This window comes from Mirounga angustirostris, unplaced genomic scaffold (genome assembly GCF_029215605.1).
Source record: "Mirounga angustirostris isolate CCGP_5_RB_7025 unplaced genomic scaffold, mMirAng1.0.hap1 SCAF_4, whole genome shotgun sequence".
NCBI lineage: Eukaryota > Metazoa > Chordata > Mammalia > Carnivora > Phocidae > Mirounga > Mirounga angustirostris.
In genome coordinates this window covers 159892081-159917189 of record NW_026991712.1, presented here as the reverse complement: position 1 = coordinate 159917189, position 25109 = coordinate 159892081, and the positions used below count along the sequence as shown (strand labels likewise).

At 44.9% G+C, this 25109-nt stretch overlaps 1 protein-coding gene across 21 annotated transcripts in view; it reads left to right on the top strand.

The window, feature by feature from the left end:
- Positions 1–24643, top strand: part of MACF1 (microtubule actin crosslinking factor 1) — a 339058-nt gene extending 314415 nt beyond the window's left edge. For 9 of the 21 annotated variants that reach the window (XM_054512967.2, XM_064589430.1, XM_064589432.1 and 6 more), the window contains 13 exons: positions 85–273; positions 2658–2778; positions 3655–3818; positions 5174–5336; positions 6809–6963; positions 7814–7888; positions 9035–9052; positions 12030–12147; positions 12954–13022; positions 18979–19190; positions 19682–19792; positions 22242–22371; positions 23179–24643. In XM_054512967.2, the coding sequence (XP_054368942.2) occupies positions 85–273; positions 2658–2778; positions 3655–3818; positions 5174–5336; positions 6809–6963; positions 7814–7888; positions 9035–9052; positions 12030–12147; positions 12954–13022; positions 18979–19190; positions 19682–19792; positions 22242–22371; positions 23179–23435 (1782 nt within the window). In that variant the 3' untranslated portion in view covers positions 23436–24643. The remainder of the gene's footprint in view (positions 1–84; positions 274–2657; positions 2779–3654; positions 3819–5173; positions 5337–6808; positions 6964–7813; positions 7889–9034; positions 9053–12029; positions 12148–12953; positions 13023–18978; positions 19191–19681; positions 19793–22241; positions 22372–23178) is intronic. The other 12 variants (XM_054512972.2, XM_054512971.2, XM_054512970.2 and 9 more) reach the window with 6 other exon arrangements.
- The last annotated feature ends 466 nt before the right edge of the window (positions 24644–25109 follow it).

The window sequence follows — 25109 nt, the reverse complement described above, 5'->3', positions numbered from 1 at the left end:
CATTGTTAGGATCAGGTGACAAAATGGACTTTGGAAACGAAGGATGTGCTCAACTGAGAGAGGCGATGGTTTCTCTCTCCCCAGGTCCTGACCTGGGCAAAGCAGCACCAGCAGCGTCTTGAAACAGCCTTGTCAGAACTGGTGGCTAATGCTGAGCTTTTGGAAGAACTTCTGGCGTGGATCCAGTGGGCCGAGACCACCCTCATTCAGCGGGACCAGGAGGCGATCCCTCAGAACATTGACCGAGTGAAAGCCCTTATTGCTGAGCATCAGGTATGGTAGCCAGGTCTGGCGGCCGCAGGTGTTCCTGCATGGCTCATGGAGCCCTGTCTATTTGGTTTTAAGTGGCTGCTTATCATATTCGCACAGACTTAGCAGCTTCAGACAACACACGCTTATTATCTCGCAGTTTCCATGGGGCAGGTGTCTGGACACGAGTCCTCTGGGTCCTCCTCTCAGGGTCTTACTGGGCCGAATCAAGGTGTCAGCCAGCTCTGCAGCTCTCGCCCAGGCTCACTCCAGTTGCTGGCAGAATCGGACTCCTTGTGATTGTGGGACCCGGGTCTCCATTTTCTTGCTGGCTGTCAGCCAGGAGTCACTGTTGGCTCCCAGAGGCTGCCCTCAGGGCTCAACTGCCCAGCGCGCTCACAGTGAGGCAGTGTAGGTCTTCAGCACCAGCAGGAGAGGCTCTCCAACCTGCTCAGACGGATCTTATATGGTAAAGTGTAATCAAGGAAGCGATTCTCCCATTCTTTCCACAGGTATTACCCTCCCTCAAGGGGAGGGTCTGATACAGGGCATGTACCCCAGGAGTGGGAATCCTATGGGCCATCTCGGAAGTCTGCCAAGGTTTTACACCTGGGTGCAGAAAGATCTCTTGCCTAAACCCAGAGATGGGCAAGAACAGCACATCAAACTAAACTGAATGAAGGAAAGCTCAGTTGAGCTATCTTCATAATATATCCTTGGGAGGCAAAGATGGTTTTTGACCATGATTGTTTATACTGAATGCAAGTGTGGCTCTTGTTTAGTTATATTGTGGACATACAGTCTTTTTAGTGTATGTAAATAATTAGCCTCACCTTTGAGAACCCCCTGTACTTCCTATCAAGGTGCCTACATTGACACCTTCTCTCCTGACTGAGAGATTATCTTCTTATTCAAGGCCACCCCTCTCCCTTCTGTGATCCCCTCTTTTCCTTGTGTCTTTAAGCTCTCCCATTCTATTTGCTCTTTCCTCCAAACCTTCTAGACATGTTCTCTCAACCCTGTGTTCCCTTGGAGTTACCCTCATTGTTCCCTCCCTCCTTTTTCAAACAAGCTTCTGGTCCCCTGTCTTTTCTCCTTGTTTCCCACTCACTCCCCAGGCCCTTGGGTCTGGCTCCCATCCCCATCAGACCACTAATACTATCCCAGTCACGTCCCACTGGCCAAATCCAACTGGTGCTTCCAGTCTTTGTCTTATTCGACATGTGACAGAGTTGCCTCTTCCTTCTGAAAACCTCTTTTGACTTCTGTCCTTCCATCTTGTTTTTCTCCCATCTCTCTGACTATTCCTTCTCAGTCTTCTCAGCTGTTTCCTTTTCCTCTCTCTACTTGTTAGTGTTGTGTTTGCTTAAGTTCCATTCTTGACCCTCTTCTCACACTGCTGAGGTTTTATCTAGTCCAACAGCTTCAGCCACCGCCTATAATCCAAACCTTTCACATCTGTTCCTTCATCTCCGGTACCATTATCTCCAGAAGTCTAGATGTATAAACCAGAGGCAGCACCCCGCCCTCCCTTCCAAGCCTGCCTCCTCATCCACCCACCTTCTGTGATGTGTCTGGGATGCCTGCCTTTCCTACAACCCCCACATCTGGCCAGCCACTGGGCTCTAGCTGTCCTACTTCCAGAATACCCCTTGGTTCTGTCTTTCCTGCCCTGGCTCAGGCCCTCACCGTGTTTTGTTTCAGTTACTGCAGTGGTGTCCTAACTCATCCCCCACCATGACCTGCCTTCTATACTGAAGTAGGAACCATAGCTGTAAGGATCTCATCAGGTCTCTTCTCTGAATCAAAAATAACTCAGTTGCCCTCCATTGCTCTCCAAATAAAATCCCAGTCCCTTAGCCAAACATAAGGCCTTAATGGATCTTTCTCCTGCCTCCCTCTCCAGCCCTCCCTCCTGCTGTTCTTCTGATTGCATCTTGGGTTCAGCCAGTGATCTGAAGGGCCCTGGCTCACTACACTGTCAGGCTCCCTGGATCTCTCTGCACTGTGCCTTCTGCTGGGACTACCCTCCACCCAGTCTTTGGCCAGTTCTTCATCCCTCACTACTACACTCAAGCCCATCTCTAGGCAGCTCTCCTTGGCGCCTTGGCCTGTGGGGACTCATCCTCGGTCTGTTTTTGCCATCCTGGGTGCCATTCATTGCACTGACTTCCTGATTTTCCTCACTCAGCTGTGAGCTCCTTGGAATCAGAAGCCATGTCTGATCCCTTTAGGTTTCCAGCAACTGATGAAGTGCCTTGCTCAGCCATGTTTCCTGAAAAGAATGAGATAGTGTACAAAGGCATCTGTTCCATCATGAGCTTGGGCTTTGTGAGTAAGAAGGTGCTGGATTCTATCTTAGTCCAAGAAAACGCTGAACTCTGATCCCTGTTGTTTGTGTTTGACAGACGTTTATGGAGGAGATGACTCGCAAACAGCCTGACGTGGACCGGGTCACGAAGACCTACAAAAGGAAAAACATAGAGCCTGCTCACACGCCTTTCATCGAGAAATCTCGCAGTGGCAGCAGTATGTTTCTAGCCTCCTGTGTTAGGGTGTTTCATTCTGGCTGTTTGAAGATGAGCACTTTCCAAATCCCTGTCAAAAAACTTCTTTTTGGGGCTCCTGGCTGGCTCAGTCAGTAGAGCTGCAACTCTTGATCTCAGGGTCGTAAATTCAAGCCCCATATTGGCTGTGGAGCCTACTTTAAAACAAAACAAGACAAAAATATTTTTTTGAAACTCACTTTTCTTACACCACCACATAGTAACTATATTCCATTTTCTTGGACTGGCATAGAATTTTGAAGTGGTCAGGCAGATTGTTCTTGCAGGGGCCGTTCCATTGTTGTGGCCATCAGTGCTAACTGTTTACATTGGTTTGCACTGACTTAGTTACCAGGTAAATCAGCTCCTGTAGAGCCATTGCTTTTTTTTTTTTTTTTTTAAGATTTTATTTATTTATTTGAGAGAGAGAGAATGAGAGAGAGCACATGAGAGAGGGGAGGGTCAGAGGGAGAAGCAGACTCCCCGCCGAGCAGGGAGCCCAATGCGGGACTCGATCCTGTGACTCCAGGATCATGACCTGAGCCGAAGGCAGTCGCTTAACCAACTGAGCCACCCAGGCGCCCAAGCCATTGCTTTTTTGGTTCAGCTGACATTTCCTCAGTTCGCAAAGGACAGAATAAATGGAAGATATGAGACAAATGCCTGTTGGCTGGGAGGAGGAGCAGTAGTTTTGAAATGAGTATGCTTAATACCGGAATATTGCCAGGTCCCAGGCTGCTTCTCACATTTACTGATTGGATACCATTTGAAAGGTGTCCTGAGTTAACACATCTGGCACTTTCTCCTTGTGAACTGACAAAACCAGCTTTTCTAATCTCGTGGTTGTTTTTCCTTTTAGGGAAGTCCTTGAGTCAGCCCACACCTCCTCCCATGCCAATCCTCTCACAGTCCGAAGCAAAAAACCCACGGGTCAACCAGCTGTCCGCCCGCTGGCAGCAGGTGTGGCTCCTAGCGCTGGAGCGGCAGCGGAAGCTCAATGACGCCTTGGATCGACTGGAGGAGGTGAGGCCCTGCCAGGCAGCCTTCCCTGGAGGGAGGTGACTTCTTACCTTCTGAGGCCCTCTTATGACCAGCTTCTGTAGAAGTGGAAACAGACCAGTGTGAGCCAGGGCTCTGTCCTGCAGGCCCCCGGGCGGAAAGCCACACGGGGGTCACAACAGGGTGGGGGCCATAGCACCTCGCTGGGGAAAGCAGGCAGGCAGCCAGTCAGTCCATCTGGGGTCCGGCCTGTGACCCGACCCTCCTCAGCACCTGGCTGTGGTCAAGAATCAGGAGCATGACTTCACAAAGTTACCTCCGAGTGCATAGCTCATCACAGTCACGACCATTATTGGGCCCTCTGTGTAAAGATAGAAGCTACGCGATTATGAAATAAGGGTAACTTGTGTGACCTTGTTATTCCACTAGTCTTCACTAATTACGAAAAGCAAATCTATTTTGAAGTGTCATTAACCAACCTAAAAAATGTAGTGCTACACTTCCTAGTTTCTAAAACAAACCTCTAATACCTTTTATATTTTTTTTTATTTGTGCGTATCAAAGCAGCTATGCCCGGAAGTGAGTGTTCTGTGTTTTTTGTTGTTATTTCTGTAGGTCAGTTGAGTTTTAAGCATATTTGGGTTTTGGCTTTTTCTTTTTTTCTCTATTCCTTCCAACTTTGGAGTTTGAAAGGCCAGGGGGAAAACTGCTGCGCTGCCTCAGCCATTCTGAGTCTGTCTCATTGACATAGTCAAGCAGCTCAACATCGCCTTGCCCGCCGCACAGGCCTGCTGTTGTCTGCCAAAGCCAAATATTTCACATGGAAGTCAGACGGGCATTTTGCCCCCTCTGGTGCCATTCCAAAGAAACATGCTTGCGTGCAGGGTTGGATTCTTAATGCTTCCAGCCAGAACTCAAATGATCTCATCTCAGAAAATGATGGGAAACATGAGCCTTCTGACATGGGCCTCCGTGTGATCATAGTTCTTATCAAAATCACGTAAGTGAGGAGTGCGAAGGACTTCTCTTCTGGGATAGAATCCATTCCCTTACATCTAAGAAGGTGATCCTTTGAAAAAGTGCAAAGGGAAAGCAAGGCTGGCTCCACCCATTCTTGTTCTCCGTGCTCCGTATTTTCCATGGTGGTCGTTCAGTTACTGTTTCTCGCACTGCGTCATTATACCACAGCTCATGTACATGGCTTTCAGTGAAGGACCCAGATTGTGCCTTCACCAAAGAGGCAACACATGGAAGTCATTGTTGATGCCCCTCCAGAAGGCCTGCATGGCTTTACTGAATGTCTGAAAGTCCGGGTATGCTCTGGGCAGGTTTGAGGATCAAAATAGTAAGTCTTGTTGACACCTACGATTTCTGTCTAGTTGAAGGAATTTGCCAACTTTGACTTTGATGTCTGGAGGAAAAAGTATATGCGTTGGATGAATCACAAAAAATCTCGGGTGATGGATTTCTTCCGGCGAATTGACAAGGACCAGGATGGGAAGATAACACGGCAGGAGTTTATTGATGGCATTCTAGCATCCAGTGAGTTCACTCATAGTTTCAAACATGGGTCACACCTGGATTCCTTGCACTTGGTGGAAGCAGGTGATATTCTGGCTAAATAGTCTTTTTGAAGTTAAAGCTATAGTCTTAAGTAATGTAACTGCTTATTACTAAAATTGGTCTATCATTTTGATGGAAAGAAGAATCTCATTTTGCTTGGAATTAAAACAAAACAGGTCTTGTTTGACACAGTGTGGCAAGTAAAACCTGTTTTAGGTATAGGTTAAGGAGCCAGCTTTGTGAATGATGAGGTTCTAAGTAAAATGTTTGAGAAAATACGTTTTTCGTAATACCAGTTTCTGACATCTGTATAACAGCTTACAAAATACATGATCTCATTTTTAGCAGGAAAAATAATTGAGGCATAAAGTAGTTAAGTGGGCACCTGGGTGGCTCAGTTGGTTAAGCGACTGCCTTCGGCTCAGGTCATGATCCTGGAGTCCCGGGATCGAGTCCCGCATCGGGCTCCCTGCTCAGCAGGGAGTCTGCTTCTCCCTCTGACCCTCCTCCCTCTCATGCTCTCTGTCTCTCGTTCTCTCTCGCAAATAAAATCTTAAAAAAAAAAAAAAAAGTAGTTAAGTGACTTGCCAGGATCACAAAGCATCTCACAGCTGTGCTACTTTACCCAGCTGACCAGGGCAGGCCTGTCTGCAGAGGGGATATTTGAGGGAAGAGTTAGAGGCAAAGGGAACAGCAGATACAAAGCACTGAGGTGGGCACGAACTTGGCATGTTCTAGGGATAGAAAGATTAACGTGGGTGGGGTGTCATGATCTAGGGGAGGGGTAAGAGATGAAGTTGGAAGGAGCAGCAGCAGCCAGTTCATGCATGGCCTGGTAGGCCCTGGGAAAGGGAGCAGATCTGACCTCTTACTCTAGAGGCAGTGGGACAGTGGGAGACCACCAGAGGTTTTCACCTAAGAGATCTGATTTACATTTTAATAAATCACCCTGGCTACTGTAAATATTCACACTTCCTTTGGGAAGCAGTTTGTCGAGAACCTAAGGCAGTTATCTAAACATAGAAGAAACTTCATCCTGTTCCAAATTGTCACTCTCCTGAAATCATCGAAGTATCTAACAGTAGTTAAGAGTAGATAACTAAATGCTTATGTTGGATGGGATGGTAGGTCTATGGGTAGTTGTAATATTATGTCTTTTGGTATATCTGAAATACTGTTTAGTTTTTTTAATTGCATGGGGGATGAGGGAGTCTATAAGCAAAAACACCAAAAAACTTAACAGTGAGTAGTCTTTGGGTACTGTATCTCTAGGTGACCTTTCTAAAAAAAATGTTCTTTATAACGTTAATATCTTCTAAATGAACATGTATTGCTTTTCAGGAAAAAAGCAAAACATAAATATTTCTTCTTTCAAGCAGTATTTACATGCCCTCCAGCAACCCAAGTAAGCCCTCTGAGTTAATGTTCCAAATGTGATTACTTTTCTCCAGAGTTCCCTACCACCAAGTTGGAGATGACTGCCGTCGCTGACATTTTTGACCGAGATGGAGATGGCTACATTGATTACTATGAATTCGTGGCTGCTCTCCATCCCAACAAGGACGCTTATCGCCCAACAACCGACGCAGATAAAATTGAAGATGAGGTACCGGAAATTACTGTTATTTTGAGCACACTTTTGACCACAGTGGTTGGGCGCAGTGGCCGTGTCAGCCTCGTGACTTATAAGTTATAAGATCATTATCTGGAGTTCTGTTTGGGGATCCCCATTTGGAGGATGATGCCCCAGAGGATCTCTGGCTGTTGAGCTCTCTCTTTCAGTCTAGATGATTTCTCACTCAAAAGAGTCACATCTCTGTCATTCCTCCAAAGTTCACAAACTTACACACACATCCTGGTTCATAGGTACCATGTTGCTTAGAACAGACTGCTCTCTCAGTCCTGGGCATCCCACATCAGGATCCAGGGGGACCGGTCTTCAAAGGAAGCATTTAAGGAGTAAAATGTGAAGTAATGTTTAAGATGATGTGTATACCCACCAAGCTTTCTGCCTAGTTAAGGACTTTTTCACATTGGAAATCGCACCCATCACCTTGAAAATAGCAAATTCATTAGTAACACACGGAAATCCTAGGATCTGTTGATCCTGAAAAGGGAGAGATTAGTGGGGCAGGTTGTGGGTATGGCCCAGAATACACCAGGACTGACTTCTGGGACTCAGAGGCTCCTCAGTGGAAATTCAGGTCAGTTCTAATTCACTTTATTTGATATGATTTTGATGCATATTAGCACATTTCTCTGAAGGAACTTGGAAGCAAATGTGTAACATGTATTAATTTGGAGTAAAGGATAAATGCATGTATCAAAAGCCTAAAATACCTCAAAGAGACATAATGAATAGTGTTCTGCTTGCATGTAAAAATATTTGTTTCTCTGAAGAGGAAGTCTTGTTTTAACCTTCACGCTTTTCTTTTTTTGTTGTTTACAACCAATAGGTCACAAGACAAGTGGCTCAGTGCAAATGTGCAAAAAGGTTTCAGGTGGAGCAGATTGGAGAGAATAAATATCGGGTAAGGAAGAGAAAAGCAATCCTTTGTGGTGGTGGTTCCTCCCATGTGGCCCCTAGAGGTGAAAGCAGCCTCACACACAGCAGACCAGATGATCCCACCTTCCCGCTGCTCATGCTGGGAGGACCAGAGCCAGGGGGACTGAAGATGCCAGTCTCTCTCTGGCCCTCATGTCTGTAGATTCCAAATGTCAGGTGTCCTGTTGGGCTAAGCTTAGTGCCCTACATAATTCCACCTGAAAAATAGTGCTGTATTTAGCTAACAGTAGCTTGTACTTGAGTTCCAGTGTAGGAGACATTTCAAAGTCCTCTTTTTGGCCGACCGAAGTCTTTAGGGAGATGGTGCCAGCTGTGCTGGTTATCTGAAGACTAACCCATCACCCCGAAGTGCTGGTCATTGTGAGCCTGAGTGGCTCCCAGGCTCAGAGAGGTCTGGAGGAACTCTGTCAGGGTCCCAAGGGATACTCTGTCTGCTCTGAGCTGGGTTACAAATAGAGCCTAGATGCACTAAGGGGACACCAGGCTCAGTAGTCTTCCCTGGAAAGCTGTGCCGTGGACATAATTTGACCATGAATTATGCTGTGTTTTAGCTGCTTTTAGGACCAGGGTTAGGGGATAGAAGGGATCTGAAACAGCACTTCTAAAATACATTTAGCAGCTTAGCTAGATTCTCTAAAGTCCTAAAGAGAACCTAGGATTGGTAAAGAGGGTTCAGATTTTGCAGTTATTTGCATGAGTTAGAAACAGGAAAATCTAGGTTCCATTAGTACATCAAAATGTCTTCAAAGTACACCAAAATCGCCCCGGGCTGCTCTTAACTGGGGAGTGTTGGGTGACTCTGCTTTGGATCCAGCCCAGGGCATTTAGTAAATAAAACCATAAGCAATCTTGTGCTTGTTTTTGTTGCTTTTTATTTTCTTGTTTTTTGTTTTTTAATTGTGAGAGAAATGCATTAACAAGAGCAATTAGTAGAGTGGAAAAGTTAGGTCTTACTATAATTTGTAAAACCATGCCCCCGTGGCAGGAGCTCTCGGAGAATATGCTTGAAGACTGGTAACGTGATTGCGTGATTTTCATTCCTTAGTGTTAATTTGACAAAATGTTCTTTTTTTCCTTCCATTTCCTCCATCCTTTACTCTTTTGTCTGTAGTTCTTCCTCGGCAATCAGGTACAGTGTGCCTTGCAACGTCCTCCTCGGTGGAAATGGTCTGTGTAGCCCATGCTGCCTGTTCTTTGCTGTGGGGAGAGGACATGATCTGAAGCATGCCTGGGTCACATCTGGTTGTATTACCAAGTGGAGAAACTGCTAACAAGGCTAATATTATAAAGCTGTCTTAGCAGCAGCAGCAGCGAGTTATGTTTTGTTTTGTTTTTTAAGGAGATGAAATTTTCCATCCAAAATTAGATTGGCTAAAGACCGTATTATGCTGGGCTGGTTCAGGGGAGTTTGAAGCTACAGTATCAATCCATCCCACTTCCTTTTAGAATAGGAAATCAGAATAGCAGACAGCACAGTTCTGTCTTTTGACAGATAACACAAATTTCATAGCGTACACGAAATCAAAAAGTCTTCGGGTACTTAAGTACTCAGTCTGTTCAGATACCTTATTTACTTATATTTATAGTATTTATTTATAGTATTCTATAATTATAAGTTGCCTGAGAACCGCAGTATAACAATCATGATTTGGTCATAGCCTGAAATTTGCTGATTATGTCCAGCTAGCCAGAATCTAAGGGATCAAATTAGACTTGCAAGAAAAGATTGAATGCTTTTGACTCCACTTGGTAATTCTAACCTTATAGATCTTTTTGAGGGCTCTGGGGTCCTGTGTCTTCAAATGGAAGGAAGTTGCATGGGTAAAGTCTGTCTTGTGATGTGAAATCAGAAACACTAACAGTTGATTTGAGGCCCTCAATCAGTGTTAAGTCCCAGGCACTGCCATAATCATTCACTACAGTAACATTCTGGGCCAGTGGGAAGAACAGAGGATAGAAACGAAAGACCAGGACAAAGAGGGTTTAAAATATTGCAGCACAGTGCCGAGGCATGCCTCAAAGCTGTGCCTGTTTCCTAATACCTGCATGTGGGGCCCAGGCGTCCTCTGAAGTGGCACTGATGTCCTGTCCGATGCTCTGCTGACTGGCAGAGGGTCGGACGAGTTAGTTCCAGTGTTGGAACAGAGTCACGGGGCTCGTTTTGTGCCCGAGGCACCTGAGACCTGAAGACACCCATGCTGACAGTCACACAGCTGGTGTCAGAGCCGCTGCGGGAACCCGGGTCACTGTGAGGGATTTTCCAGTTAAGGAAACCGAAATTACCCTGAGACATTCTCACTGACAGCCCAGTTCTGCCAGGTTCGCACGGGTCCCCAGTTTTAGGGCTGCGGTAGCCCCTTCTCCTGCTCTCACTCTGGCCTCGACACCCCCAGCTGCTTCAGCTGCTGGCTTGGATCAAGCCTCCTTTTCCCTACAGCTCAGCAGAAACGAGTTAGAACCTTCCAGAGGGGGCTTTAGTAAGAAGTTAAGGAGAAAAAAGGAATGAGTTAAGTGGAGTAATTCTAAGAGCTGACAGACACATAAACTACAGGACACAGTGACATTAGGGTAAAGTACTTCTTGGAGTCCCTTCCTGATTCACTGTGGAGGACATAGCGGCCCTGATTTCCTCCCTCTCTTCACCGATCCACAGAGAACCCCGAGTGACTTGAGTGACTCGGGCGGTCCCTGCTCTTGGGCATGGCAGAATTCTCAACCTCTCCCACAGGGCCTTCCTATTTTCTCTATTGGGCCAGCTTCTGAGGGAGGTACCCTCAGGGGCCAAAGGGGCAGCTTCCTTCCCGGGACAGGACGTTTATTCCCTCACATCTCTGGGCACCCACTTCAGTGCTTGTCATACTACACCATGCTGTTGCTGTGGTCACTCTGTATAAAATCCTAATAGCTGCGGGAGATGAGAGATGTTAAGACTCTTTTCATTTTCAAAGTGAAGGACTGGGGAGGGGGTGGTGTTTTTTCCAGTCACCTTGCTGCCTCTATAAACAGCACACTTGACCCAGTACAGAGGAATACAGAGAATTACCACAAATACATGAGTTTTGAGGGAGGTGGGTTATGTGTCCTTGTCAAACATCTTTTCTGGCATTTTCAGTTTTCGTGCCTTGTTTCAAAGTTATGGTTCTCCTTTGTAAGTTGAGAAATCGTAATTAACTAATTAGTCCCTTCACTCCACCCCCTACCCCAACATTCTCCTTGAATTAAATAATTTTAGGAATGCTATTTCTCCAACAAATGTTTGATTTTTGTTTTGGGATCTCCGCAATGATTCCCTTTTGTTGCCTCTTACCTTATTTTAGGAAGAGGGTAATTTATGCAATGGGAAACTACAGATGTTAACAGAGCTGAGAAGCAGGGATGTTAAAGAAAAAAGAAAGAATAAATATCAGAAAGTCATGCTTGTTTTAATATCCCAAAATGATTCTTGAATACTATTTATAATCAGCATGGTAGATTACACTTTTAATTTTTTCTACTAAATTTTAGTATAAATGCCATAGTCATTTGCTCAGCTGGAGAAACTTTCTGCTTGGTGGCATCACAATTAGAGAACACCGAGGGCTTATTTCTGAAAACCTTGTGTGGAAAATCAAATTTCCTTCTAAGCTTGTAATAATATTGATGCTTGCAAGGGTTTCCTTAAGGCTTGACATAGTATTTGCTGTTCTCCATTTACCTTTTGAGCACACTGTATTCAGAAGTTGACATCCACTTTATATCTACCTTTTGTGAAAGCAAACTGACATAACAGTTTTACTTCTGGGTTTTAATTTGGGCAGAATGTTTAAAAGAATTGAGGTGAGCTAACATTTGTCTGTCCTCTGCCCTCCCCCTTTTGGTGCAGGGGGAGGGGGTGTGACCACCAAAAGTTAACTTTGTCCCAATAGAAAGAATATCGACAGCAGTTTTACCTTGATAGCTCAGCTTTTCGATACTCTAAATTCTTTTGTGAAAAATGCCAAATAGTTAAAATTCTCCCCAAACTGTCAAATTATCATTTGTCTCGTCTGAATACAGTCTGCTCTGGGAAGAAGGCCTCGGCCTGCTCTAAGGCACACTCACTCATCACTCTCCCCTTGGTCCTGCAGTTCGGGGACTCCCAGCAGCTGCGGCTGGTCCGCATCCTGCGCAGCACCGTGATGGTCCGAGTTGGTGGAGGATGGATGGCCCTGGATGAATTTTTGGTGAAAAATGACCCCTGCCGAGGTAAGGAACCTTCTGAGCATGAATTACACATAAGGTATGCCCTCTTCACTGATCTTTCCTGCTTACACAAAGTGTCAGTAGTGGGTCTGTTTGGTTTTTATTTTGTTAAGCCGCCCAGATATCGCTCTACCAGCACAGATTAGAACTTGGGGGTACCCGAGTAGACCAGGAAGAGAAAGCAAGAAAGGTTGATGCCATCAGGGGAGACAGGTTTCAAGGGACACAGTCACAAGAATTAGGAATTTATTGGTGTCTTCAGATGTTTCAGTTTGAAAGGTGTTCAGTTAGCAGTAGCCTAGAAAGGAGCCTAATGAAGCCTTTGAGGTTCCTGGTTAGTGCTCCAGATCCCTCTGCCTGTAACTCCTTTGCCGGAAACCCAGGGAGGGTGTTGGGTCCCTCCCGTTCAGGGAAGGACTGGGGCATCTCCCTCGGCCGGGAGAGGGGATAAAGAACACCTAGCAGTGAGCCCAGGCACTTACAAGAGAGTTGATCACCGAAGCAAGATCAAGGGTTATGAAACCCGAAGGGCGGGCATGCCAGGCCCACGGCAGAAGAAGAGGGGACTGGAGTATGAATGCTGGCGCCTGGAGCTGCAGGTGTGAGGGCTGCCGCAAGGCCAGGTGAGCAAGTTCTGGTGCCGAAATCCTCCTCAACTGCATCCTTTCCTTTTTCCTGTTAGCCGAGCTACATGTGGGTACACAGGAGGCCCCCCCACTGTCTGCCAGTTTGTCTTTCTTGACCGGTTTTTGCCTTTCCTGCTGTCTCTGTTTCTTTGTGTTTCTTTATTTATTTATTTTTTATTCTAGTTCACCATCCTGGGAGTAAAATAAAGCGCTCTGATTCCAGCTCTTCGATTTCCAGTCAGTCTCCCATAGGTTGGCTTTTAAGCTTTGTCCCCCTTACCTACACCCCAGCCCGTTGAGAATGGCTTTGCTTCAACTGTAGCACCTCCTGGCTCTGTGGTATCTGCTGCCTTCACGAATGCTTTGAAATAGCCAAGCTGTAGCTTTTCTAACTATTAGAAGTTGACAGGGCATAGAACACCTCTGTTGAAACAGTACCCGTGGAATTTGTTAGAGTTTCTATGTATTTAACCAATACTTACATAGTTTTTTAGGTGCCACATGCTGTTACAAGCAATTTAGAAATAATAACACATTTACACTTCTGTGAGGTATAGATTCTGTTATTGCCGCCATTTTACAGAATAGGAAATTCAGGTACAGAAAAGTTAAACAGCTTACCTAAGGACAGACAACTAATAAATGGCAGAGACAGGATTCCAATCCAAGACTAGTGTGCCTCTCAAGTCTGTGCTCTTGATCGAGGTGCCTTGTGTCTCAGAGGCTGACATACCCACCACCACCCCTTTTTATGTGTGGATTGCTGGTTCAGCCTGCGTAATTTACTTGGTAAGGCATATTTATAAACCTGGCAAACATGTTTACAGTACAGTTACATAACTTCTTTGGATGTGATTTATAGTCTTATTTTGAAGTGTTTAGAGCTAAAGGGTGCAGTTCTCACATGAATTCAGATATGCCATAGCTTCTGTTATTTTAAATGTTATTCTGCATTTACTCCAGTAAACAAAAGTAATTTTCGTGTGTGTGTGTGTGTGTGTGTGTGTGTGTAAAAAATACAGTGAATTTTGAAAGCATCTGTTCGGATAAAAACTTCAAAGGGTTTAATCAGTTTTAGAAGTTACTATATTGCAAACTAATTCCCTTGAAATAAAAGATCAGGAACAGGAGCCATATATATGATTTTAACCATAACTCAGTAAAACGACATTATTCTTTTGCAAATCTGTTAGTAAGGTTTCATTTTCTCTGTCCTGTATAACTGGACTAAGCAGACAAACAGAAGAGATGCTGCATGTGACATTTGGAATCCGGATTCCTTTTTGCTGCCTGCTGTACTTGCTCCGTTGACAGTAACTTTGTGCTGATGGCCAAGGGCTACCCTGCTTGCTTTGTCCTTATGTTACTAGCTAAACACTGGAGATCCCCCCCCCCCAGGAAGTTTGGGAGGGCCGTCTAGTACCTATTCTCTATGGAACATAGTAGCCTTTTCAGCATCCCTGGGAGCAAACAAGGTAAGCTTTCCTCTGTGCCTCTCCAGGAGTGCCCTCCTAGCACCCAGGAATCCTCGATTCCCCTGATGGCAGAATCCGGAACTGCCCAGCAGTCTTAGATGTCATAAGTCTCCTAGTGGCAGGATGAGTACTTCTAATAAAATACAAAGTTGCCCGAGGCAGTGAACACTTAAGGGCTGGGGTGGATGTACGAAGTGACTGGGGAGAGTGTGGACATCACAAAAAGAAGGGTTCCCTGAAGCTGTCTAGGATTCTGTGAGGATTCATGTGGCTTCTAGAAGCACTGCTTAGGGGAGATTCTGTATTCGTTTGTGTTGCATTTCCTTGGCTGTCTGGACCACAGAGAATGTTAGACCGAAGCTAGAACACAGTTGATGACAGTATTGTACCAACATGTATGATCATTTGTTGCCTCCTTCCACACAGCTGTTTCAGAAGGCAAGAGATAGATCAGACTGCACAGTGCTCTAGCCATATGTGTTAAGTGAAAATACTCAACTAGGTAGGTTCATGACGCTGCCAAAAATTAGAGGTTTCAGTTTCTGAATTCATCCATGGCAAAGGAGATCATGATGGTTTGGATGGTGATGAAAACAATGCCTAAGGAATAGGTCCACCTTTATCTAAGGTGTGTTTTTGAGCATTAGATGATTTAGTTCCCCCAAATAAGTGAAGATCTAGAAAACTTCATTTATGAAGATTTGAAAGACAATTTGACTGAGAACTGATTGTTTTTCTTTCTTTTTTTTTATTGTGGTAAAATACACATAACATAAAATTTACCATCTTAACCATTTTGAAGTGTTCTCTTCAGTGGTTGTGCTACCATCACACATCCATGGAGCTCTTTTTGTCTTAGAAAACTGAAACTCTGTACCCATTAAATACAGCTTAGAACTCAGTTGTAACTAAACAACATCACGTGGCCAGCCTGAGTTCCTTAGAAAATGGTGGCCTCTTTGGTGTTGAAAAACTGAAATGGTTGCCTTCAGGGCCTGGCCTCCAAGGCGTGATCTTCAAAAAATCATGGTCAGGTGCTTTTGGAAGACACTGGGTTAAAGCTAAGAAAATTTCTTTACTGTAGGACTTCCCAGAGCTTACAAAATGTTGATTGCATTCGAGATCTCCCAAGGCGGGGCGGCGGGGGGGTGGGTAGTATTTATTGAACTCTTTTTGTAGGAACCCCCTCAAAAACCTTAGATTGGGAAACTCTGCTGTAAACAGTGGAAGACCAGGGAAGGATTTTGAGTCATTCAGAATTACCAGGTTTTTATTTAGAAATTCCATTTTGGGGGATGAGATGAGAAATGAGACCAGTTGGAAGCCTGTTACAGCCATCCAGGGTGGAGGAGATGCTCCATGAATCACATAAGGGTAAGGGGGTGCGGGGGGGTGTGGGAATGCTCTGGGTATTTGAGAAGCTTTAGAAGATACAATCAGTAGAACAAACTGCCATCAGGAGGAAGGGACCTATGTTGACTCCCCAGTCTCTGGCTGTGATCATGTCTATTCAGTCATTGGATATAAGGTCTGACATCCAGGCAGGGGTCTGAGCAGGGGATACAGTTGGAGTCAGGCATGACCATATGATGGTAATGAAGTCAGATGGGTGAACTCGTCACCACCAGGTTCAAAATCTAAGAGGGAGAACAGGACTGTGAACAGAACCAAGGGAACATCAGTGTCTAAGGATAGGGGGGAAGGAGGAGAAGAAGGAGAGCAGGTGTCCTGGAGCCAAGGGAAGAGATTTTTTCAAGAAGAGAGCAGTTAGTAATCCCCCTGCGTGCAAATTACAACAGCAGAGAGATGTCAGATTATCAGAAGAGTTTTACCTGTACACATAAATGTGTACACACACATTCTTAATAATAGAGCATTAGCCAGGGTGAAGTAAATTCAGTATACTCATACATTATTTTGGAGAGTGTACATTTGTATAAAATTTGGGGGATCAACTGACAAATATCAGAAATCTCATGTGCATCCGTTCTCCTCAGAAAATCCACTTGTAGAAATTTATCTTAAGGAAATCATCACTGATATGCACAAAAACATTTTACAAGTAGTTTGTCACCACTTGTGACATTGTATGCAGTGTTTTAAAAATTGTAAGGAAATTAAAAATACAACACAGAGTTAAATAAATTGACGTCTAGGGGCGCCTGGGTGGCTCAGATGGTTAAGCGTCTGCCTTCGGCTCAGGTCATGATCTCAGGTCCTGGTATCAAGTCCCACATCGGGTTCCCTGCTTGGCGGGGAGCCTGCTTCTCCCTCTCCCTCTACTGTTCCCCCTGCTTGTGCTCTCTCGCTCTCTCTGTCAAATAAAATCTTTAAAAAAAAAATTGACGTCTATATGATGAAATAACACTTTGCAGATAGTTGAAATTATGCAAGATCTGTCAAGCATGGAGGAATGTTCCTGATGTTCTTGTATTTAAGAATATATATACACAGTTGTGCACAGGAATAAAGACACGAACATTTTAATAGTGATGGCCCTTAGGTTGTCAGATTAAGGAATTTTCAGTCTCTGTACTTTTCCATGTATTTCAACTTTTGTACAGTTTAAAGTTATCAGTAATAATTTGCCAGGGTGATTGGGGTGGCGTGGTGGGGATGGGAGCCTGGGGCGGGTGGAGAGCCACTAGTGTAGGTGAGGGTATGAGGAGCCAGGGGGTGGGAAGAGAGCTCAGGTGGGAGACGTCGGTTCTAGTCCCAGCCCTACCACGGCTCTCCTTGACTTCAGCCTCTCTGAGTGCTTTAGGTCCTTTGTCTGTGACAGGGATGCTGACCAGTCACTGGTGACAGTCTAGTGCCCTACTGCATGTGTCACACTCTGCAAACGGTGCAGTGCATATGGAGAGCGTGATGTTGTTATATCGTGACATGTTAAATGCCATGGCCCTCATCTGAGATGCCATTTCAGAGTCTTCCTCTTGTATCACTGTGGTGTTCTTGTCTGGGAGGGTTAGCACAGAGGTAAACTATTAAATGTTTACTAGGTTTAAACTGCATATCTGAAGTTCGGTATGGCTCAGGGTCACAAGCAGCTCTTTTGGGGTGAACCCTCAGCTGAGTCATGATTTTCATTCATCACTGTTAACTTAGTGCTTTTGCTGTGTGCCCACCGTTAGGCTGGGCACATTAGCAAACACAATATAAATAAGTGTAAGTCCTGAATCCATAGTTACTAGTGATGGAAAGTCTTACTGAAGTGTCTATGTTAGTGCTGAAGGAAGTTCTCTTGGAGAATCATTAGTGTAGACACAGACGAAAGCACTGACGTCCAGAAAATGGATGAGTAGAGAACCCAGGACCAGGGAATGAGCTGTGAGGGGCACATTCTGTTGGGGCCTGAGGAGGAAGGAAACAGCTTAGCATTCAGACCACCCAGACATTGGGATCAGCCTAAGGAAACTGAGGCCTGGAGCAGGAAGACCTGGTTGGTCGCTGAGCCTAGACTGTCACTCAGGTTGTGATATCCACGTCAGCCCTTTTAACTGGACACTTGGATATGTTATGTCAGCATAGTATATTGAGAAGAATTTTATTTAGGAATTTGGAACTACCCTGCTTGGACACCCATGCAACTTTATTTAAAATCTGACTCTACCAAGATCACTCGGTTCCCTTGAGGACATGCAGGGTTGGGCAGAAGAGGGGGTGGGCATAGGTACCTCAGATCTGCTAGAGTCGTGGTTCTTGGCCGGAGTGAAAAATCTTACTTAGAAAAGAACGACAAATGATTGATTCCGTTTTTCTGAGTTTCACCAGTGGTCGTGTTTGTTCAGATCTACCTAGTGTAGTCTAAAAAGTAAACAGTGCAGGATGGATGACAGTAACACCTTTTGGTGAGAAATAATTTAAGGACATATTCCAGAGGAATTATTTCTTTTAAATTAGTAGTGTCTTTCACATTTAACATTTATGTTGGCCATCCTTGGAATCTTCTGACCAAATCCAAATTTTAAGTTCTGGTCTTAGAGCTGCAGAAAGCCATTAGGACAACACCTGTTGGCCTTCAGAGCAGTTTCCAGATTGTTTCCACCGTGACATTCCTCCCACTTGCCGTCGTCCCTTCAGCTTCTTGTTGCTTTCAGTTTTTGACTTAACATTTCTCACCAGCAAGTTTTGTGCATGGTTTTGATCTTTCTCTCTCTCCTCCCACATGTTTACTTCTTAATGATTTTATCCTGATCTTTTTACTGTCCTGAGTTCCTGGACCCCTTCCCTTAGGATTACTATCAACTGAATTCAAATACAAGTGTCTGGACAATGTTGATTTCAATGATTTCTTTTCTCCACTATTTAGTTACCATGTATCCTGCAAAATCTGAGCAAAAAGTACACATGTACTATGAGAGAGAAAAGAGGGGTTTTGATTTTAATGTCAGAGGTTTGTGCACTGCTGCATCTGCTTTCTTTGACGAGTTACGTATGGTGTGCTTGCCCCAGGGGACAGCGGCAGGGCAAGATCATTACCACAGAATGGCATGGTATTTTATATATAAAGTTCAAACCAAGGGGCTTACTAGTTAACTGTCTGCTCTGGGTAAGAGTCACGACAGACTGACAGATCATGAATTTATCTCTACTTCAAAAGAGTCCACAGAGGGTACTAAACCTGTAGCCTATGTAACTGTGGTCATGGGGTCAAGCAGCTGTGTGACCATCAAAGATACATTTTGTAAGATTCAGTGACATTGTATGTGTGCGTTTATTCCTTTTTTTAGCACGAGGTAGAACTAACATCGAACTTAGAGAGAAATTCATCCTACCCGAGGGGGCATCCCAGGGAATGACACCTTTCCGGTCACGGGGTCGAAGGTCCAAGCCGTCTTCCCGGGCTGCTTCGCCGACCCGCTCCAGCTCCAGCGCCAGTCAGAGCAACCACAGCTGCACGTCCATGCCGTCTTCTCCCGCCACCCCTGCCAGTGGCCCCAAGGTAGGGATGCCCTGGCTCGCGGCCTCCTTCCTTGGTCCCGATTTACAGGGGATTGTTGTTGAGTGTAGCCTCTGCGCGCCTCCAGCCAGGAGAGGAGTGAGAGGACCTACAGACCAAGCTCTACCTACACCAGCCTTTCCAGGCCCCAGTAGATAACAGGACCCTTAGGATTTTACTCTGAAGGACGTTTAGTAAAATATGAACTCAGATCGTTAAGTCAGAAACACTTTCCACCCAGAGTTGCTAATTTTGGAAATCCAGGCATTAGATGCTAACGGAGAAGTCTGTCTGTTTTGATGGGTTGCTTGTGAAGAATGCCGTTGCCTCTCTGCCTGGTCCCTTTTATCCTGTTGAACTGATGCCCGTTTTGTTTTGTTTTCTGTTTCTTTAAGATTCAGGGTTTTCTATTTATTTTTCATGTTCCCAGTTTGCTTCCTTACTGTTCCATTTTCAATTGTCCCCGTCCTTCCCTTTGGATTTCCATTTCGCAGACTCCACTTCAGTCCTCTCGCTGTTATGACAAACCCTGGTTGGTAAACAGTAAAGCTGGCCCCTCTGGCAGGGACAGCCATTATCCTGACCTCCAGCTGCCCAGCCCCGAGGTAGAGTATGGTTTTGCTGACTAAGGACACAGTCAAGATGAGGCCCTCGCTAATGCCCAGACCTTGATCGGCTACTCTTCCTGACACAAGTCCATGCTCTTTTCCATCTCTGTGGTGCTTGCTCTCACAGCTGATTTGTCTAGTCAGGTGTTTTTCAGGGGTTTCTAACTCGGACTCACCAAACTTGGAGATAAATAAGAGATGCCTAAAACCGGATCGTTGAACAGCTTGCTAACAGTCTTGAGAATGATGTTTTTTCCCAGGGTGATAAACAGTCATCATTCCTGGTGATCTGTTTATGGATATTATTTATAAAACTCGGGCCTCTTGGAATCTCCAAACATGAGCTACCCAGACGAGTTACGAACACTTGAAATTCAACTGTGGTGCATGTTCAGCCGTGTCCTGTCTTTGCTTAGAACAGAAGAGTGGCTGGCGTCCCCTGCCCTGAGCCACATCCCCCTGGTGGTTGGTATCACCAGACTGGTCTGAGGTGTGGGTGCTGCCTATGCCTACTTCAGCCAAGCCCACTATCAGTGGACACTGCTCTGAAGCTCAGTTTTGAACTTCTGAATCTCTTGGCCTCGTCACTTGGGTGTCCGAAGCCTTGATCTGATACACACACACTGGCAGTTAAGCATGTTTGAGTGCAGTCATTAAAATGCCCAAAGCATTTTTGGAAGAGCAGTGTTTCAGAAACCAATCACGGGCCAGTGGCTTGTCTGATAGCAGGAAGATTTGCATTCTAGCTCCCGCTGGGAAATACTCGATTCTTGGGCCTCAAGAGAGAGCACTGCCTTCAGTCATGCAAAGCTTCAGCCCGAGAAAGTGGGAAATGTTAAGAAGCCGGTGCCTGTGAATGGGCTGCTGCTTTGGGAGTCATCCGCTCCAAGCTAAACCTCTAGTTCAGAAATCTGTCCGGTTCAGAACATGACCTGGGGACCTATTGCCACCAGAACCCCAACACTCAACATGCTTATCTTGCTTTTCTTCGTCCTTGATGGCTCCAGTTTCATGAAAGTCTCAGAAGTTCTAAAATTTTCAATGTTTTAATTATAAAGTACAAAATACTCACAGGATTTGAATAGACCAGACTTTTTGTTTTGTCTTAAGGTTGTACCTTTTGTTTTGTTCATTTCGAGGTTTCACCTTTCCTTACCTGTGGGTATTGTACAGGCCGCGTCCTGGCGTGGACTCCCAGCCCAGGGGCTCCAGGGCTGCGGTCTTCCTGGCGGCCATGGCCGTGCGCACGAGCGATAGCTTCTGAAACTGGTGCTCTTCCTCCTGTGTGGGCCAGGAGGGTTTGTGCGTGAATGTTAATCACTTTCTGCCGCTTCTGCTTTTTCTTTCTAAATTAAAGAAATACAAGAAACACAATGAAACAGGTTGCTTTACTTTTTCCATTTATATGAACATCTTAAAGGTCCTGGAAAACAGTTTACACAATTGATTTCAAAGAAAAATTAGAACAGTGTGTTGTGGCATGAGTGGTATTTAAAATAGACTTAAAATGTTCCTTCTCCAAATTAAGTCTACTATCTTTTTAAAAAAAGGCAAAAAAAAAAACCACTCAAGTGGGAAATGTTGCTCCTCCCGGTAGCAGTAATAATGTATATCTATCCAGCAGCTCTTTTTCCACTAGGAAGTGCTTCCACACATGATTTATTCATTCAGCAAGTTTTTATTGAGCCCGTGCTCTGTGCCAGACACTGTTTAGGTGACCGTGAACAAAACAAAGTCCCTGTTTTTGCGGAGCTTAGACTTGAATGCAGGTAAGGCTGCAAACAAGGGTAGGAGCTCCAAATCCTGAACAGGGGAGAAGAGCAAGGTGGGTATCACTTCAGTAGTGCGGCAAGACCTCTCTGATCGGCCGTTCCAGCCACGACACCCGAAGGAAATGAGGGAGTGAGCCACGCAAATACGGGGTGGCCCAGTGGATTGAACAAGAGGGGAGTGTGGTTATCTGCATTTTTTTTCCAGCGAAGAAATAGATCTTGGCTTGACTAAAGTTTCTGCACGCACATATCTAGTGAGAGTGTTTGGGGTGATCTTTGCATCTCCATACTAAATATTTAGGGCTAGAACCCATCTTTCAAATTTTTAACCCAAACACTTTGACATTTGGGATTATTTGGATTTTTTTTTTTTTTTGGCCATTTTTTAGTGGAAATTTGTCAGTAACATAAAATTTGTCAGTAAATTTCAAGTAGAAGTTTAAAAAACATTGTGACATTTTAAATTGGAACCTTTTGAGAACCTAAATGAGACCTTTTGTGGGGTGGAATTATTAAAATATATGACCTAGGACACTTTCAAAATAAATCTTTGTTTTCCTGGACTTTTAATTTGCTTTCCAATCGATTAGATGTGAGGAGGCTTAAGTAGACCTTTTAAAATTGAATTTCAGAAATTCTACCTAGTAAATACGGTCTTTTAAATCTTTTTTAAGGTTATTCCATCAACAGGCAGCAAGTTGAAACGACCAACACCAACTTTTCACTCTAGTCGAACATCCCTTGCTGGTGATACTAGCAATAGCTCTTCCCCAGCCTCCACAGGTGCCAAAACGAATCGGGCAGGTAAGTACCTGCCCCACCACCACCACCCGTCCATAGGCTTTGGGGTGAAAGGAGGGGGGAGTGGCCAGGCTAAGAATTGGGGACCAGCAGCCTCTGGGCAATGCCTCCCTGCTCTCCAAGGAGCAAGTAATGAGAGCAGCACTAGGTGTGATGTCCAGAGAGCCCCGCAGATTCCGTGTGGCTCTTTCCTTTCCCTTCTGCCACTGAAGCTAGCCATAGCCCTGCCTTCTGAGAGCAGAGGCTTCCGTGGCTAAGGCCGGGCGCCCTGTTCTGGATCTGGAATGACCATATTTGAGAGAATGTAGAAGGCAGGAGGGGCGTCCTGAAGGGGGCCTTCCTGAGAAGGCCGCTCAGTTTTGGGACTGGCAGTTTGCTAGTAATTTTTCCAACACTCTGTGTTTATGATAACTGCTGGCAAGTTGAGAAAGTCAGGGAAAGATCACATCTGTTCACCTGTTGATGTTCCTCATGGGAACCTAGGAATTGGCCTCATTTCTGGCCCTCTTTTGGCCCATCCCCGACCCCCACCCCCCCGGGGGCCACACGAGGTCACTTGTGCTGCTGAGAGAAGCTGGCTTCTGATCCTCAGGAGGCAAGCTTCTCAAGCAGAATCACAAAGCCAGAAAAGGTTTCAGGCAACTGCCATGTAGATGAGGACATAGAGGGTCCAGAAAGGCTCTGATTCGCCCCAGGGTCACACAGACTATCAGGTGGTATTAGAGTCAGAGCCCTGACCTCTGGTCACTTGTTCTCGCCGCCCCTCATGTTGTCTCTCAGTAAGTCTGCTGCTTTATTCTCCAATTCCAGACCCTAAAAAGTCAGCCAGTCGCCCTGGGAGTCGGGCCGGGAGCCGGGCCGGGAGTCGGGCCAGTAGCCGGCGCGGGAGCGATGCCTCGGACTTTGACCTTTTAGAGACACAGTCCGCTTGTTCAGACACTTCGGAGAGCAGCGCTGCGGGGGGCCAGGGCAGCTCCAGGAGAGGGCTCAGCAAGCCTTCCAAAATCCCCACCATGTCCAAGAAGACCACCACTGCCTCCCCCAGGACTCCAGGTCCCAAGCGGTAACGCTGCACAAGCACCCCAAGCCTCTCTCCACTTTGAAGCCTGCTCCGTACATTGGGTGTATATTTATTCTGAACAGGAGAAGTTATATTGTTAAAAGTGTAAAAGAATAATTGTGTTATGAAGCTGCCTTATTTTTTTTCTTTTTGTAAGTTACTATTTTCATGTGAATATTTATGTAGATAAAATTTGCCTCCTGGTAACCCTGTAATGGATGGGGCCCAGAAATGAAATATTTGAGAAAAACAAGTGAGAAGGTCAAGATGAGAATGTGTATTAAAAAAAAAAAAAAAAAAAGGCGCCTCTAAATAGGGTTTCTGCGCGGTGCAGGGTTGTAAACCTGCTTTATCTTTTAGGATTATTCCTAAATGCATCTTCTTTATAAACTCGACTTGCTGTCCCAGCAAGATAAATTATATTAAAAAAATAAGAATCCTGCAGTGTTTAAGGAACTCTTTTTTTTGTAAATCACAGACACCTCAATTAGCAAGAACTGAGGGGAGGGCACTTCTAATCGCTTTTTCCGGTGTTTTTAATACTGTGTGATTTTAGCTGAAGAGAGGGAACCTCCTCTGGTAATGTTTGCACATGATCAGCAAAAGGAGTTCATTGCAATACTTTGAATACTGTCTCAGTACTGGGTGTTTAAAGGACAAATAGCTGCTAGAATTCAGGGGTAAATACGTTCAGAAGACGTCAGAACATTGGGGTTTTTAAGAGTCCTGGTTTGTAACTTCCTATCCAGCCCAGCCACCAATAACTCCTGTGCTCACCGGGACCCAGGCCCTTGGCAAGGGGAGACTCCTTGGTGACACTGTGAATTACAGATTTGTTTATCTGCATTTTTGCTATTTATTTAAATGGTCGATCAACTTCCCACAAACTGAGGAATGAATTCCACGAGCCTATTCTGAAAATGTGGACATAAAACAAACACTTGCTCGTCCTTTAAAGGAGTTCACCAGCACACCTGTTAACAAGTCCCGTTTGCTTCCGTCTTTTTTTGTGAGTAATAAAGTCAGCTGACCAAGTGACCATGAAGAGGGGCTGTCTGGGGCTCCTGTTTTTTAGCTGCTGTTCCTCTTCAGCTCCGACCATGTTGCTGTGTGATTATCTCAATTGGTTTTAATTGAGGCAGAAACTGAAGCTCTACCAATGAACTGTTTAAAAACAAGACACACTTTTGTATTAAAATTGCTTGCAGTAACAAATTTGTATTTCCTGATTTTCTTCTCAACTATTACCTTATATATAACCTGTTACCCTGGGTATGATTGTGTTTTAGGTACTTAAATGCATTATTCAAATCAAAATATCTTGGTGGATAAATTATGGAGCTCACTAATAGATTTTTTTTCCTTATTTATTTCATCCTTGTTAATTTTAACAAAGCAACAAAGAAATAATCTGGCTATTGTTAATATAAATCTGTAGGGAATCTGCTCCACTTAGCTGATGACACAAATAATAATATGTAAGAAAATTTCTGTATTAGAAATCACAAAGATCCCGGGTTTGAGAGGATGGGGCCAGTTTGCCACAGTAGGATGAAATCTCTGGTTAAATGATAGATTTACAAAAGTGAAAGCAAAATTGGTCATCAAATCCAGCTCCTTTCTTTTCCAGATGGAGACACTGGAATGGGAAAGTGGGAGAGAGGGTTATTTGCCTGAGATC